This window comes from Pteropus alecto, unplaced genomic scaffold (genome assembly GCF_000325575.1).
Source record: "Pteropus alecto unplaced genomic scaffold, ASM32557v1 scaffold21, whole genome shotgun sequence".
Classification (NCBI taxonomy): Eukaryota; Metazoa; Chordata; class Mammalia; order Chiroptera; family Pteropodidae; genus Pteropus; species Pteropus alecto.
Window position 1 is genome coordinate 11,632,115 of NW_006436282.1, and position 17,839 is coordinate 11,649,953.

At 33.8% G+C, this 17,839-nt stretch overlaps 1 protein-coding gene across 2 annotated transcripts in view; it reads right to left on the reverse strand.

The window, feature by feature from the left end:
• Positions 1-17,839, reverse strand: part of ANKMY2 (ankyrin repeat and MYND domain containing 2) — a 30,828-nt gene that overhangs the window by 11,469 nt on the left and 1,520 nt on the right. For both annotated transcript variants that reach the window (XM_006911963.3, XM_015589451.2), the window contains exons 2-5: positions 12,247-12,311; positions 9,172-9,310; positions 7,417-7,515; positions 1,493-1,653 (exon numbers count right to left, since the gene is read on the reverse strand). In XM_006911963.3, the coding sequence (XP_006912025.1) occupies positions 1,493-1,653; positions 7,417-7,515; positions 9,172-9,310; positions 12,247-12,311 (464 nt within the window). The remainder of the gene's footprint in view (positions 1-1,492; positions 1,654-7,416; positions 7,516-9,171; positions 9,311-12,246; positions 12,312-17,839) is intronic.

Here is a 17,839-nt window from a genome sequence, read left to right on the forward strand (position 1 = left end):
TCTTTCCCTGTGTGCTGGGTGGGCAAGAACCAGACACAGAAAAGGCTAAATATCTCTTAAAGGTTAAATTCCAAGTCACATAAAATCTCCGCTAGAAATACAAACGTGATTCACAGCAGAATTTCTCTTTTGACCACTTAGGATCACAAGTGTTGCCCCTAGCGATTTTTTTCAGAATGTAAAGTAAAACATTTGAGTTTTGAAAAATAAAAAAGGAATAGATTCTACTCATCTGTCTTATGGGAAAGACCTGCTCCTTTGCCATCTCTATCAATGGTCCAGAAAATTAATTTGGGTGAAGGGCCACATGACAGGTATTTTTTGTTGGTTTGTTTCTTGAGCTTCAAAGACTATACACAAAGGTAAGTATTAATAAAGTAAAAAGATTATATATAGTTTGGAACTTATATCTTCAAATGAGTGTTAGCCATCAAAAGAGTTCGTTTATGAGAACTATCCACTTATTTTAATGGTGTTCAGTATACTCCACAGTTCTTTTGTAATACACTCTAAGAAAATCTATTTCACTACATTATAATGACAACTAATATTATTAAGGGAAAACCTCAATTTTTGACCCAACTTATTGTCCTGCTGACCAAACAGCTCTGAATAACTAGGAAGACATATGATGGACACTATTTGTGACAAACAGTGGCATCATTACAGCACACGTGGAGTTTTCTATAATGTCTCACTAAAAAAATTATGTTCATTTGAATTAATTTTAAAAAATTATTTTATAAACACACAAAAAGGCTGTATATAAAATACAAAGAAAATAGCAGTGAAAATAATTCAGAATAATTATTGGAGTTTCCCAGTTAAACCATTTGAACTTCCAGGTTGGTTTGCAAAGTTTGAAAATCTTAGTGAGCTGACTAATTATTGGAAGAATTGGATTACTTAAAGGCATCAAATAGCTACTTGCATTAAAAAAAATGTGTTCATGACTGCATTTCAGAACATTTCTTGGAAGATAATTATTGTAGTGCATGCTGTTGATGCCCCACCCAGGTCTGCTTTACCAGGCCTGTCCACCAGGTCCCAGCTGCTGGAGTGTTGGCTGCTATGGGCTCAGAAGTGCCTTTTTCTCCAGGGAACTGCCTACATCCAAAGAGAGCCACTTGACCTGGCACTAGCTGGGAGGCTATCCTTTGCCTCTGGGGACAGGCTTCAGCCAATGACATATGAGCACCTGGCTCCCTTGCTTCTCTGGAGACACTTATGGTCCAGAGCTCCCTATGAGATGAAGTGGAAGCTAGGCTTCGGCTAAACCCACCTCTTTGCCTAACTTTTCTTTCTCTCTCGTCTGCGTCCCTCTCTTCTAGGTTTTGACTGAGAACACTCCTTCACTGGACCAACTGAACAAGAGAGCCCATTGTAAGCTCTGCATCTACAAACCCAACTCAAGACAATTATGACCCTATATCAGAGAGGTTTAAACTCAGAATATTTAAATAAAAAGCAAATATAATAAACACTATACTACCTTGACGGGATGAAGGTTTGTTGTGGTGATAATTTTGTGCAGTGGGCCTGCCAACTTTGGGGGCAGTTTCGGCTCTTTATCCAGTCCCTGGGGTTTAGTGTAATAATCCAGTCTCTCTCGAGGAAAGAAATTGTTGATTACAGTCACACAATCATGTTGACCTTTTAACAGAAAAAGAAGAAATTTGTTATTTTATTCAAAATAAGACATTTTCCAATTTTTTTTATTCATTATGCTGCTCTGTTTTCTTGTGAGGTAAACATGCATTAATATCTTTAATTTTCAGGAAGGAAGAGTACAGGAAGAAGAGGAAGAGAGATGTTCTGGGGAACATCTGTGAAGTCAAGGAATAATCTTTTAGAGATACAGAATGCATATGTATGAAGATTATGTGGATTATTAAAAGAGCAGTGTTCGACTTACAATTTATCCTAAATATTTTATAAACGTTGCTTAGTTGCTTGTAATTTAAATGTTTCTTCTTCCACCCCTACACCAGTGATGGTCATGATCCCCTAACCACATCTGGCTTTCTTTACATAGAATTTAAATTCATTCTAGAACTTTTTTATTATCGTTATTCTTCATATTGGAAAACTAATCACCCCTCTTCTTGAATTTGAGAAAAGCTTGACCTCCGTGTGAAATAAATTAGAGAAAAACCTTTTGCTCCCATAAGCCTGGGATCCACATTATGGCTTCTCTTAGATCCAGTACCTCTTCCCTGAGCCATGTCTAATCATAAATATGGTTCTATGAAAGCCAAACCTTCCATGGCGGAGCTGGTGGTCTGCATGTGTGTTGCTGGTGCCTACCTCTCTCCAGGTCCCTCTTGGCTACCTCTCTGGAGCAAGAAAGTGGCCATTTGGGCCAGCAGGCAGAACTTGCGGGGCACAGTTGCAGGCAGGTCTTCTGGGACCTCCATAAGAGAGACTTACACTTCTTCCTCCTCGCTGCCTGATGAGGGCTGAGAGCCCAGCAGCAGAGTGCTCTGGGAAGCTCAGATGCCGGGGCTCCAGGAAAGTGGTCTGCCCTAGGCAGCCTGTGTGACCCCTGCCCTCTTGTGCACAGCCCTGGAAGAGTCTGCTTAATCCTGCCGACAATAGGTGATGTGCAGAAGGACTGCACTGCAGGCTGGGTGGACCCAAGACTTGGGGCTGACAGAGGGCTCTGCTTGTCCAGGAAGACCTGGAGAACAAGTTCAATGGCTTCCTGTTTGTTGTCTCAGCTGAGAGCAAAATATCTACTGGTTTGTTGACCCTGGGCTCACAGGTTTAGAAATGGGGCCACTTCCCTTCTCTGCTCCATGACCCTGTCAGCTTTACCTGACTGCCCAGGAGATACAGAGCAAAGTACCGAAGGGGAATCCAGCATCTTGGAAAACTATGCAATGTCTCTAGCAGAAGCCTACTTCAGTAAGAAGTGTACTGATAAGATTAATCACAAGCACCACCAAACCATAACCACAAACACCGAACAAGAACAAATTAAGCAGAGTAATTAAAGTATGTAAAAATATTTTCATGGATCAAAGAAAGAGTCAAATTTTAAAAGTTAATAGACAAAATGAAAGAGGTGATCCTGGTTACTATTTATTAAGAACTGAAATAGTAATCTAGAGATGAAATAAATGAAATATCTCAAAAAAGAAAAATTAGGAGATGGAAACCATAATGGAAGTGATGAGAGAGCTGAAAGACAGATATAGAAAATGTAGTAGTAAAAAATAATAGAAACCATAGAAAGAAAAAAAATGGAAAAAAAATTAAACAAATGACAGAAAATATGTCCCTGATTTGAAAGTAAATTTTAGTAGTGATCATAATATTTTTGGTTCAATACTATTTCTAAGTACTGAAGCTTCTTTTTTTTTTCTTTTAATCTTTATTTTATATAAAATAAGCTTTATTTTATATAAAAGTCAAACAATAATTGGACAGATTAAAAACCTGAGGTGCTCTGTTTAGAAAATGGTAGTCTTCAAGAAGGGAGAAAAATGACAGTCAAGCAAACCTACTGCAAGCAGGATATGAAAACAACTGCATCAAAATTAACACAGATAATTGTGTAGGAATTTACAACTGTATATGAAGAAACTAGAGTAGATGAAGACAAACTCTTGCTTCCTTAAAGCACAATCTAATCTACATCAAGCTTCAATGAAAAGATAAATGTTCCTACTGAAAAAAGAAAGGCGGTATAAAACAGCTCCCAAAACGTATCAAAATAGACATAGGAAGATCTGAAGATAAATGGGTGAGAGGAAAATGTGGAATTAGCTTGTAAGTATATCTTTTCATCAGTCCCCCAACAGTATAGTTAGAAATAGCCCAGTTAGCAGATGAAAGTATTTGTACATAACCTAACCACTGTTACAGGATGAGGGGTTTCTTAAAATTATACCTTTGGAAGGAGGAAAAAATATTACTTTACTTTTTTTCAAGATTAACCTTTTTCATTTTAAGTAAAAACAAGAAAAAAACAGATTACAATTATTACTATTATTTCTTGCTTTGAAGGCTGAAGCTAATTCAAATAAAAAATAAAATTAAATAACTATATAACCTAGGAGACTCTTATAAAAATGACAAGGAAAAAAAAAAAAGAAATCAATAGCTTTCTCTTTATTACCCGTAACCAGCTAGAAATGACAGAGTGAAGAAACAGTGGTGGGATTTATCTTTACAATATGGAAAATAACTACCAATTACTTCAAAATAAATTTTAAAAGAAGATATTTTAGTTAAATAAATTTTAAAAGAAAGTCTGACATGAAGGAATCTAATAAATATTATTGAAGGACCAAAAATAATTAAAAAAACAAAAAAACAAAAAACCATAGAAGTATACTAGATAACTGGATGGGAAGTTTTAAAATCATACAGATGTTAATTCCGGCAACTAATTACATAACCATTTAATAAAAGTCCAACAAGAACTGAAAAGGATTTGGGGAAAGGAGGAATTGCATTCAAAGAGGGATAACTGAGAGGACACTTGCTTTATTTTAAAGTCAATGTGATGAAAACAATATGGTATTAATATAGAAAGTGACAAACGTCTGTGGAAGAGAATATTGGATCCAGAAATAAATACCAATACATAAAAAAGTTTAACTTACTACAAAAGTGTCATTTCAATTCAGTGGGAAAATGTTGAGTGGCTTAATAAATGATGCTACCAAGATTAACTAAACATCCAGGGAGAAATGAACTCTAAAATAGTTAGAAGTACAAAAGAAAAAGTTTTTTAACCTGAAGGACATTTAGAAGAATATTTAACCCATAGTCAAGAAGACCTCTTTCAGCAAGACAAGAAACACAGAAGCTATAAAAGGAAAGCCAGGACCACTTAAAAATAAACTTTCTATGGCAGAAGTTCCCATAAAGTCAAAAGAAAAACAAGACTGGCATAAAATATTTGAGACACATTTGATAAACAAAGGATTAGCATCCATATTATACATAAACCTCTTCAACTAATTGCATAACCATTTAAAGAAAATGAGTAATGAATAGGAGCAGGCATCCACAGAAGAGAAAATATAAATGACCAGAACAAAACCTTAATTTCATTAATAATAAAAAAGGAAATTCACAATATAGCATCTTCTCAACTATCATGTTGGCAAAAATGAAAGTGAAAACACCCAGGTGTGATGAGGACCTTAATGTGAATGTGAATTGCTATGCCCTTTTGGAGAGCAATCTGGACTTGCTTTAAAATTAAAAATACACACCCTGTGTCTCAGCCATTTTTCTTCTGTGAGTATGTATTACAGATATTAATGCACTACCATGTAAAAATATAAGATCAAGGATCATTATTACATTATTTGTAGTGAAGTGATTACAAAAAAACTGCAAAATCTAGCAATAGGGGAGCTCTAAGTGAACTGTGGTACATCTATGTCTTGGTATATTAGGCAGCTGTTAGAATAACTGGATTTATTTTTAACTGCTGAGATGGGAAGGACTTCCACAGCGCATTGGTGAGTGAAGAAAACAAGTTTCAAAGAATATATTTATATGATCATATATTTCAAAGATAACAAAAATCTTGCACAAGTGTGACTGTATATACACACATATATATACATGCATATACGCACACATACAAATATATGCTGTTCCACTTGAGGGGAATAAAGGGAGAATGAGTTTTTAAAAAAACTATATTAGAAAAGAAAATGTCAAGTCAAAGGGTGTAATTTTCTGTCTATGAAATTTGTCTAAACAGAGAATGAAAATTAAAATACAATGAAAACATTACTCTTATTTTAGGATGAGATTGAGGTCAATTTCGACTTTAGATTTTTATTAATATGGCTGTGTTAAGAAAAAGAAAAGAGCATTGTATTAATGGTTGAAAGAGCAGGTTCCTCCAATTTCAGCCCTGGGAGTGATCTGGGGAGTTACCTAACCTGTCTGAGCTCTGTTTGTTACATCATGGACATAATGAAAACTTGCACTTAAATAGAACTTCAGATTATCTTATTCTCCATCTTCATGGCACAGATCAGGAAACAGAGGCCCATGGAGGTGAAGGGATTTGCCTATGATCTTGTGACTTATTAGCAGTAGACACGAATTAAAATGAGTCTCAAGATCACTAGTTTAGTGTTCCTTTCTCACTGAACTGACACCCTCAAAATTAATTAGCTGAGAGGTGAGTTAGGGGCAACTGGAAAGCCCCTAACTATGGGAGATAAATATTTCTCTGAAGTCTTTACAGTAATGCCATACCTTTCTCAAATCCTCCTGAAAATGAATTAAAATAAGAATACTTGTTCTTACAGAGCTGTCATAAAGTGACTCACTGACTGTCTGACTTAACGAACAGTAGCTACTAGTAGTTAAGATAATTTGATAGTAAAATTTGACAAAATATACAGTTATCATTCCCCACAGCTGACTAATTCTCACTCTATCTCAACTTAAATGTAATTTCTCTCAAAACCCCCTTGGAACAGCATAGGAGATCCCTCTCTTTGATTTATTTCTATAGAAGTTTTAAGTCATCCCTTGGAGTATATTTCACAATACCTGCCTTGTTCACCACTATAACCAAAGCACCTAGAGTGATGCTTGGTATCCAGGTTGTGAACATTAAGTATTTGTTTAATGATTTATTAGTCCCCACAAGGCCACTTACTGAACTCTCAATAAGTCAGATATTTATAGCTTTGCTTTTCTATCAATGGACTCTGCTAACTGCCAATTCAGTAGGGCCAAAATACCAATGATCAAAAATTCACTCCCACTCTCATCTAAACCCCCTAAACTAAATTATATCCAGTAACAAGATTAACACACCAAGAAATTTTGGGCACACAGTAAATATTTGTGGTTGATGAGGATGATAATAAAGCAGCTATATATTATTATTAATGCTCCTTCCTATGAATTACATTATTGTTGTAATTATTACTAACAACAGTAATTGATGGCATTTATTTAGTGCTACATATAAAGCTCCTTAAGTCTATCTCATTTAATTTTTTCAATAACCACGTAAACATATTATAATGAGGAAACCAAAAGTCAGAATCATTAAGTAACTTACTATAGAGTAGCACAGCCAGAATTTAAACCCAGGGCTATTGACTCCACAGGTCATATTCTTAAACATTAAGTTAAATCACTTCCCTTAAAGAAATAAAATATATTCCATCAAAGATTTGATTTCAACTAAAATAGCCCCACCATTCCTTGTACCTCACAGAGTGGAAATTCGAAATAGCTTGTCCATTTTCTCCAGAGTGCCACTGGGTATTTCACTAAATTAGACAAAACCTAGTGGGCTGTAAACAGTTTGTTTTTTAAATAAACATGAAGTATTTGTTCTCTGAGAAGCCAAGTGGTATTTTTTCCATGGAGAAAATCTGGTATATAACCTCATGTAAAACTGCCATAAAAACTTACCCACAAAGGCTGCCATCTGAGCTGCTGTTCTTCCTACAGAGTTGACAACATCTGTCTCAGCACCAGCTTCCAGTATTACCCACGTGATGTCTTTATTCCCTAGGGTTAAAAGGGAACACATTTGTTAATATTAAGGAATGCACAATTCGAATATCCCCTTCAGAATGATCTGCACCCTTTTTTTCTAAGTTTTAGTTTTCATCTGATGGATATTCTCATTTTTTTCTAAAATATAAATCATAACTATAGTAAACAGTAAAATGCTAAAAGAACCCACACAGAAATTAAACTTATTTTCTGGAAAACATGTCAGGCAATACAAAAAATTGAGTATCACGTTTTTAAAATAAGACAAAATACATTTTTCCTAATGATAATGCCTACTACAAAGTCAAAACAAAAAATATATATATTAAAACAAAGACAGAAAGATAAAATGAGAAGAAGTCTCCACTTAATATCCACTAACCCATCTCATCTCTCTCACCTACGGGCCCTGGAATAAATATTAACAGCTGGGGGTCTATCTTTCTGCCCTTTTCTCTCTCTACACATCCATTTGCATTTATTCTATTTGCATTCTATCACCAATGAAATCACTGCAGATATTAGCTATTATAAACTATACTCAGGAGCAGCATTTCCATTAATTTTTGCAATCTGAACTACAATTTCCTTAGGAACAGTTCCTGGAAAACACTGTGGGATCAAAAGTTATGCATATTTTAAATGCATTTTGCCAGGCTGCCTTCCAGCAAGGTTGGGCTGATGGACCCAGAATAGTGTAAAGAAGTTCCTATACCAATGCTGGGCATTATCATTCTTTCTTAACCACTGCCAAAATGGTAAGGGAAAAATGATCATTTATTGTTCTAATTTGCATTTTTCTGACTACTGTTTATTAGCCACTTTTATTTCTGTTTTCTATTCAATCTTCTGTTTAATTTTCTACTGCAGTATTTTCCACTTCTAATTGATTTCCAAATCTAATTGATTTTCATGTATAATAATACGACCCTTTAATATACGTAATAAATATTTTCCTTAGTTTTTCATTTGCATTTTAACTCTATAAGTGGTATATTCTATATATGAAATTTTAAAATTACATGTAATCAAATTGATCAATGTTTTTTTTGAATTCTGTATTTTATATCACACTTAAAAATTCTTTCCATGATTATAAAAATACAGACTATAGCTTTTAAAGTGTGATATTATATTATATCTTCATTTTCTTAAAAAAATGGCAACAATTATAGATAATGCCACTTAATTTTAGATAGTTTCTCCCAATTGTCTTTATTCAGCAAATCATAAGCAACATGAGTCAGAGTAAATTTCTAAATGGATTGTCCAATTTAGTACATAAATATCAGTGAAGCAAACATATACCTCCATCACATCATCTATTTTCTTAAGAGAATAAAAAAGTTTTCATATTACTACAATATACAAAGATACAGGACATTAAAAGACCTAACTTGAAAGAATAGATCCAGCTCCTTAATTCCACACAAAATATATTATCAATAAAAAGAATCAGTTGATTTAAATAAATAAAAGAAGTCACCAAATTAACTATAAAACATTTCATAACAAGTTTTCAAAAACCAATTCTTACCATTCTTTTCCATTAGAATTGACCTTAAAATTACCATAATAAAAATGTTATTTAATTTAAAAATATATATGTACTTATAACAATTTGTATAGGTGACTTATAATATGTTAAAATAAATGCTCAAACTTCACCAGAAAGTGCAGCAAACATGAGGGCTGTGTATCCATGCTCATGTTGATGACAATTTACATCAGCTCCATGTCGCAAAAGTAATTTGCACATATCAAGTTTTCCTTTATATGCAGCATGCATCAGAGGAGTCATCCCACTCTTTAATAGAAAGAAAAAATATATTAATTTTACTTATTTGCTTTTTCCCCTATCTATGAGCAATTCCTGCAATTAAATTAAAAACATAAAATAAACATGAATGAATAAAATCATCTTATAATCTGTATTTTTATATTTACTTCCCTACTTGGATCTTCCATGAACTGCTGAGAGAAAAAGATGGTCTCATTACCTGATTTTTTTTTTTTTTTAACAGATTAGCAAAGAGACTTAGATAACCTCACATAACTAGTCAAATGGCCAGGGCAGGGACCAGAATGCAGATCACCAGGACTCTCATCTCTACCTCACATACTTAGTTCCTGAGGAAAAACTGAACAGACACGAATGCATTTTTTTTTTTGTTTTTAAATCTAAGGAAAAACCTCAAACAAATAGAATGCCTACCAAAGGGAAAATTAAAAAGTTATGATATATCCCTAACAAGGAATGGTATGAAGCTATTGACTGAATTCATCTGTATCTATTGAACTGGAGAAATTTCCATGAATTACTGGCAATGAGAAAAACAAGATACAGGAAACATATATGATAGTGGTTTCATTTTTAAAACAATGATCTCCCAAACCACATTTATATTCCGATCATATGTATCATTTGGTCATATATATGATTGTATAAATATGGAGAAATGGTTGGTAGTATTTATATTAGGCTATATTGTTTAATCTCATAGGTTTTGTGCATATCCAATGAAACATTCAACCTTACATGTACTGGGTACCTAATATTATTTGCTAGATAAAAGAACTGTTCCCTGTAAATAAATTTTCTCAGTTATCCAGATGAAACTCTATAGTGTTAGAATGTCAAAGTTGTTTTGGATGAAAACCTCTCTAAAACATAGTCTCTTATAGTAAATCTTAGAATGGCAACAAAATTTGAATTGTCCTTAATGATTCCAGACTATTATTATGAACATAAGCCATCAATATTCTAAAAGAATGTGAGAATGATGTGAGAATTATAGGAAACCTGGGACCTTTCAGGTTTGTTGTATAAGAGGCAACTTAATGAGAGTAGTCAAAGTTTCTTGGGAAAAAATGATAAGAAGATTATAACTTTAAGACTCTTCTAGTTAAGTATGTCTACAAGGATGAGGTATTTGAATGCTGGGGGTGGTCCGGGTGGGTGTGGGTAATCAGAATCTCATTGTACAGAGATAATTTTAAGGAAGTGGAACTGAACTGTATGGTCATTACCTTTTGAATGAGGCAAAAAATGCATTCAGAGCATAACTAGGGTGATAGACCCTAAAAGATGATATCATCTGTACATAAGAAGCTAGTATGTAGTCTTGGGGAAAAGGAAGGACACAGTACAGGTGGACAGTCAATCACTCATCAATCCCATCCTACAATGAGAGGTTGTCTAGCTCAGAGTGAATAATCCCAAAACTACAGAACTATCCTATAATTTAAAAATTTTTAAAGCAGCTTCCAATGCAATGAGATAATATGCTTAAGAGCAAGAGATGTGCAAAGTTTTTGGCTCTTACATTATAAACTGTCCTCATTTTTTTATGTCTACTTGTGTTTCAACTGTTATCTGTGTTAATAATGTCAGCCCATTTATCTGTCTGCCTGTTTCCTGATACTCTCTTTCCTCACATTAAAAAAAAAAAAAAATTCTTTCTTTTTTTTCATTTTTCTCTTTGGAGTTTCTTGTTTGCCAGCTGTCTTCTTAGCAGGAATTGGTATTCACAGCCAACCAACGAGAGAGCGTGTCTCCAAAGAAGGAATGAGCTACCCAAATCCTGTCATTCGCTATGCAATCTCTGAACCTCTTTAAGACAAAGTATATTTTTCCCCATATCAATTTTTTGATAAACATTGTTTTCAGTTCTAAGGAGTAGGCAATTTCTAATTCTGTTTCTTCTTTTACCCAAGAATTATTTAGAATTAAAAAAAAATTCGTTACATGTTTTATTATTTGGATCATATTTTTGTTTATATTTAATGTATTCTATTGCATTTCATGAATTTATTTGCAATTAGCTAAAATTTCCTTTATAAAATAGCATAATATACTACCTAATATTTTAATCAATGTCCCATGTAAAAAAACGATGTACTATTTTTTTCTGTCTTATGTACAGTACTCAGAGTGTTAATTAGGTTATTCAAATTTTGTCCCCTGAATTATTTTTTTCTTCTCAATCCATTAGTTTTTGAAACATGCTATTATGGTCTTACAAATTTCTCCTTTTAATTCTTTTTCTTTATAAACATTAAAGCTTATAAGCTTATGAGTGAAGGTTTAAGGCTAGTATGCTCTCGGTGGATTATTAATTTAATCCATAAGAAACAATCTTGATCTATTATTATGATTTTTTTGCTTTAAACTTTAATTTTGTCTGATATTAATTTTGCTACCCATATCTGGGTAAAGGGTTAACAAAACCCACTCCTCTTCTGTATGAGAAACTGAAGTTCAGTTAGCTTTCTAGCATTAGAACTATGCTGTAAAATAGAATAGCCACTAGCCATACAGAGTTAATGGCTAATATTGAACAGCTAAATATAGAATTACCATCAGCAAGTGTTCCAGAAAGTTGAGTTTAGGTATAGTTAACTTTCCCTAGAAGTAAAATTGCTGATAAAATCCTAAAATTTTCTCCAGAATGTGATGCCAATTTAAACCTAATCCATTAGCATATAAAGTCCAATGTTTCCCACACTTCATAAGAAATGACATAATTTTGGTTTAATTTGCACTTATTTGGTTACTATAACATGTCCTTACATGATCATTTGCCTTTGTGACTGGTCTGCTTACATTTGGCTTAGATATTAGTATAACCTGAGCACTAATGCTAGAAAACAATTCATTAGATTTTTATATTATTAGATTTATATCATATTTTCCATTCTCATAGGAAGTAAAACACTTCATTAAACTTTTTAAAATTTTACCTCATCCAAACAGTTGACACGAACATTCTTGCTGGCTAATAGTGTTCTAGCTTCTTGGACAGTACCTTAAAAAAAAAGGAAAAAAGGCAAAGTAAGGTTATTTACCATTAGAATAGAAAAAAAAAAGTTTAACATCAAGGAAATAAATTTTAAAGGGCTATCTGTAAAACTAAGACTACTCAGGTTAGGTTGTTAAGAAATAAAGTATCAATCACACGCTATTTATTCTACAAAGTAATAATCCAGAAGAACAGATTTACAGAAACTAAAATAGCTCCATCTTATTTTTATTTCCACTGACTTCAGACTATATTAAATTGCCCACATTTTCCTTTTGACAGTAATACAATAACCACAAAGCATAATATACTTAATACTGAAACAAATCTTAAAGGGCACCTATCTAGTCCAACCTATCATTTAAAGCTTACTTTCCAGTCAATATAATAATTGGAGTTCAAAATACAATCAGTATTTATATACTTTGTCACCACTAGGCCCCGTGAATTGATGGGATACTTACAACAGAATTCTTGGTTTGGAAATGCTTAGGTAAACATATCTTTAAAGTCTGATATTATATAAAAAGTGCCCTATGGTCAATAATCAGAGTCTCATACTGAAAAGTCCTCTAATGTAATCCTGAAAGTCAGTCCTCTATAAATTTGGAAATGAACTATAATTTGGGCATAACTGCCAGGTTTTTCCAGTCTTCTGTAAGACATACTGACAGAAGTAGTTGCAGGAGAGAATGTTGCTATTATCATTAATAAGAATTGGCCACATATTGTGCCAAAAATTTCTGGTTTGACAGGGAAGAGAACAATGAAATCGGATGTTCTCAGGGAAGAAGGATGAGATAAGCCTCTCCTTTGAAAGGATATAAAAGAATAGGAGCATCCCCCAACTAGGAGTTATTTCTTCTCTTTAAATTTAGAATTATAGTTCAAGAATATACTAAATGCTGCTAGTCTTCCAGTTAAAAGTGGAATGCAGAATAAAAATAAGCATGCTTCTCTCTCCCTGATCTGCTTCTTAGGCAAGTCATCTTGCCCCTCACCAATCTGGAATAGATAGAGAAATGTCTCCTAGACTGACAGAGAAATAGCTCTGCTGGGGAAATGTCAAGTGAATCATCTACAAATCCCTGGATTATGACAACAGCTATTTTGCAAACAGCACATTTTCTGACTCAGTACTCCACCTGAGAGCAGTTGGTACCACTGGCTAAATGACTATGGCACGAGGTGAAGGCCTTCAAGTATGGAGGCAGCATGGAACTTTATCTATCCCTGTGGCTTCTTCTCAGAGACTTTCTCAAACATCTTCAGAGAGAAATTAAAGCAGAACAAACCCTTCCCCCTCCCCTGCTACTCTAGTTTCACCTGAGGAAGATGCTTAGCTGAATCCCATTGTCCTCCAAGGAATAAGTTTATTTTCTATCTGATCAGGAGATGTTTGAGCAGTAAAGCAAAAATACTATAGGGATTATGAGCATGTCAAGGCCTGCTAACATGTTAGGTTAGGGGAGAATGAAGATTATAATCAAACAATTGGCTCGCATTAGACAATAGGCCTATAATTCTATAAAATATTTAGCTCAATGGCAAACAATCCAAGTTAAATCTGTCCTATCAAAGAACAATTAAAAAGAAAAAGATAAAGCGTGCACACACATATTACTGTATACCAGTTAGCCTTTGAAATGCAGCGACCAGGACGAGAAATTTTTTTCTGAAATGCTTTGGGCTTCTAGGGAATGAAGATAGATTTTGGAAAATAGGTATGAGAAAATACTCAGAAGAAAAATTTGTGATGATTTCTAATTTGATGTTCCTAATGTAATACCACTAGTTTAAAAAAAAAAAAAAAAAGAAGTCTAGAATAGCACAGAAATGTGAAACACGTGGCTTACACTAAAAGATTTTTATTTTCTGTCATTCCTTACTGCCCACAGTAGGCCCTCAAACAATATTTTGCAGTTAAGTTTAAAAGATCTTTACTCCAGGAAATATGTTAAATCTGATTTAACAAACTCTTAAGATGAGGGATACAGTACTCTAAGGGTGATGTGAAATGAGCCAACAATTATCTTCAATGGAGACGAAAATTAACAGATATAGCAGATGAAAGTAATATTAAATGTTCTGTTTTCCTTTTGAGAATTTCTGAAGTTGCTCAACCAAGGAAGAAGATACCTGCCTCATTGGGGTGGATTGATCAATTTATCTGGATAGAGCAGTGTTTTAGCAAAGAACTGATGATACTAATAGTGATGTTCTCACTGTTAACTGCCCTCTCTTCTGCCACACTACAGGACAACTATGAAATCGAACAAGTCCCATGAAATCCTTGGTTTTCTCATCTGTGAAGCAGAGTTAGTAGTATCCATCCCGTAGTGTTCTGAGGAGAAGGGTTTGTCCTAATGCAGGGCCCAGAGAATACCTTCAGTGCATATTAGATGCTCTTGTTATTTTATATTCAGAGCAGCACAATATAATTGTTACATTTCCAATATCTAGACTGGGACCACAGATTTCTTACTGAAGACAAGCAGATATAGTCAAAACAAACAAAAAGGGAGAAACAAAAATCTTTTTACATTTCTGTTTCCAGTAACCCATCAGATAACCATAAGATTTGGGTGTATATACTGGTTTCAAATATTTAGTGGGATCCACAAAAAGGGATGCTTTAAGGAATCTAAATCCAAATTAAATATTTAAAATACTATTTGTCTTGTTAGTTGCTGTAACGTGTATGTTAAGTAAAATCATGTATAAAATAATTAACATGTCTAAATTTTAAATAATAATATACAGATTTAGACTTAATTATAGATATATAACTGTAAGTGTATTTTAAAAGTACAGACTTCTAATTATAACATATTTTGAAATAACTAAATTAGTTTAAGTATAAAGTTTCTAAAAGTTCCTACTTCTATTTTCAGACTTTGTAACAAAATGACCTAAAAATTAGAATATCTAAAAGAACCGTTGTTTTGTACATGAAGACAATGAAGCACATAGAGGTCTCACAACCTGTCCAGTTATTGAGTTAATGGTAACTACATATTTGTTAAAATTTTTCTTTGATCTCTATACTATAATTATTAGACCGGAGTCTTTCGAAACCATAAAGGTACTAGAAATAGTACACAGGAACTTAGAGCAGGATCTTCTTTTCATAGTTCAAAATTGGAAACAACTGAAATGCCCATCAAAGTGAACAGTTAAGCAAATAGGTGTATATCCGAACAATGAAAATTAAAAAAAAAAAAAGGTAATAAGAAACAGATTATTGATACAGCATAGGTGAACCTTAAAATCATGATGCTGAGTGAAAGAAGCCATGGCAAAGAAAAAAAAGATTATTTACTATAGGATTCCACTTAAATAAAATTCTAGAACAAAACAATCTGATCAATGGAGACAGAAATCTATCAGTGGTTGCCTGGAGACAGTGGTAGAGAGAGTGCCAGGTTATAAAAGGCATGAAGAACCTTTTGGGGCTGATGGAACTGTTCATTATCTGGACTGTAGTGATGGTTTCATGGTGTATACTTAAGTCAAAACTGATTTTTAAAAAAGTGTACACTGTCAATGTGCACCATTTATCATACTTAATTACACCTCAATAAAGTTGATAGAATAAACCTCATTATCCAACCCTGTTTCATAGCTCCTTTTACACAAATAATGAAAATGAAAAGAGTAAGTACACTGATTTCTTGTTAAGTCAGCAACAGTGATTCCAGGGATCTCAAGTACTAAACAAGGTAAATAATAGAATATCTTCTGGTTTGTATCCTTAAAAAAAGGTTTAATTTATCTTGAAATAGTGCTTCCTCAGTGCTTAAGGAAAAAGATATCAGAACTTAGAAGAATGGGTCAATTTAAAAGTAACATAAGCCAGTCAAATGCACATCAATCATTTCAATTTTCCCTTCTTAAATGTTGCAAAATGGATGCCGTCATTAACTCTGATTTAAATGGGTAAGAAACAGCTCCTCAGTTTCGCCTGTAGTTTCTTCTTGGCATTCTAACAAATATATAATCTGTAGAATACTTGGCATGTGAATTCACTTAGACAATGAAATTGTTCTAAAAATGTCCAGAAGCAATGTGTGGTATTTTCTGAACTTAAGTCCCACATACAATCAGCTTAACTTCTGGAGAGCAGTGACTGGCAGAAGGGAGACACTCAAAACACTGGCCGAGTTTATCCAGATTGGCCAAGATGATAGGTCACGCTTGGCTGAAAATTTATTCTTAGTTCTAAGTACTAGTACTGACTAATGTAGTGCTGAGTTGAGAAATGTACAAAAGGGGGTTAAAAATTAAGAACTCCCACTCCCTTAAAAAAATGCTTCTTATGAGTACAAATATAAATTTTGCTTATGACCTTCATTCTACTATCGACCAAATGTTATTTTACAAATTAAATGCACTCAAAACTACAAAATCAGTAACATTTAAAATTAAAATTAACTTGACAGATGACAATGTTTTGCTGAAATTAAATTGCCTCTCAAAGTGAATATAGTATGAATTGCTCTGGGGCTGGTTTCATTGTTTGTTTAGTTTTCAAGTCCAGCATATTTCTAAGACTATGAGCCATATGATATCTCTGCTACACCATTTATTACCTATGTGACACTGGGCAAGTTATCTAATTTATCAGTTCCATGGTTTTCTTGTCTATAAAGTGCAGATTATCTATTTACCATAATAAGTCTAAGTGTAAAGAGAAAAAAATCGAATTTGAACTCAACAGGTGCTTACACAAATAGTATTTTAAATGTTTTACATATAACAACTCATTTCATCCTCAGGATTTTGTTGTGAGGTCATTACCATTTTTCACATGGAGAACCTGAAGCTAAGAAACAGTAACTTGCCCTAGGCCACATCACCAGCAAAAGACTGAAGCAGGATTCCAAACCAGACCTGTACGGTTAAACCACATCCCATAATGCTGTAGCTGAAAAAAATTCTCAGCTCATCAAATGCTAATAGTTATACCTGGCTCATAATAACATTCAATAACGGTTGGCAATAGTTGTTATTTTCTCCTATCTCCCATTACTTTTCTTGAGTATAATGATGTCTTATGGATGTTCACTTGACAAGAATGTATCATACATACTAAACCCATCTATCTCAGTTTCATTAGCTTGGACCAAAAGAATCAGTGAAAGTTTCTGTGCAACTTGACGCAGGATGTGTGCCCAGAAATACCATAGCATTAACCTGATTAAATTCATATTAATTCTTTTATTTAATCTTTAAAATAAAAACTGGTGGACACCTAAGAATACATCCAAGGATTCCCCACCACTACTGCCACTACCTGCCCCTTTCAAAGACCCACCTTATAAAACTGCTCACTTGTTTAGACTTTTAAGAGAAAGTGATAGCTCTGGACTGATTAAAAACAGAATTTGCATCCCTCCTGGATTGAGTTCCTCCTTTGTCTTCTTTTTGCCCAGCACGGTACTTGGCACATAGCTGGACTCACATGTTTACTGAATTAAATCCCTGAGCCACCAAAGGCAGGGAGAAATTACCCAAAGACAGGCAGAACAGAA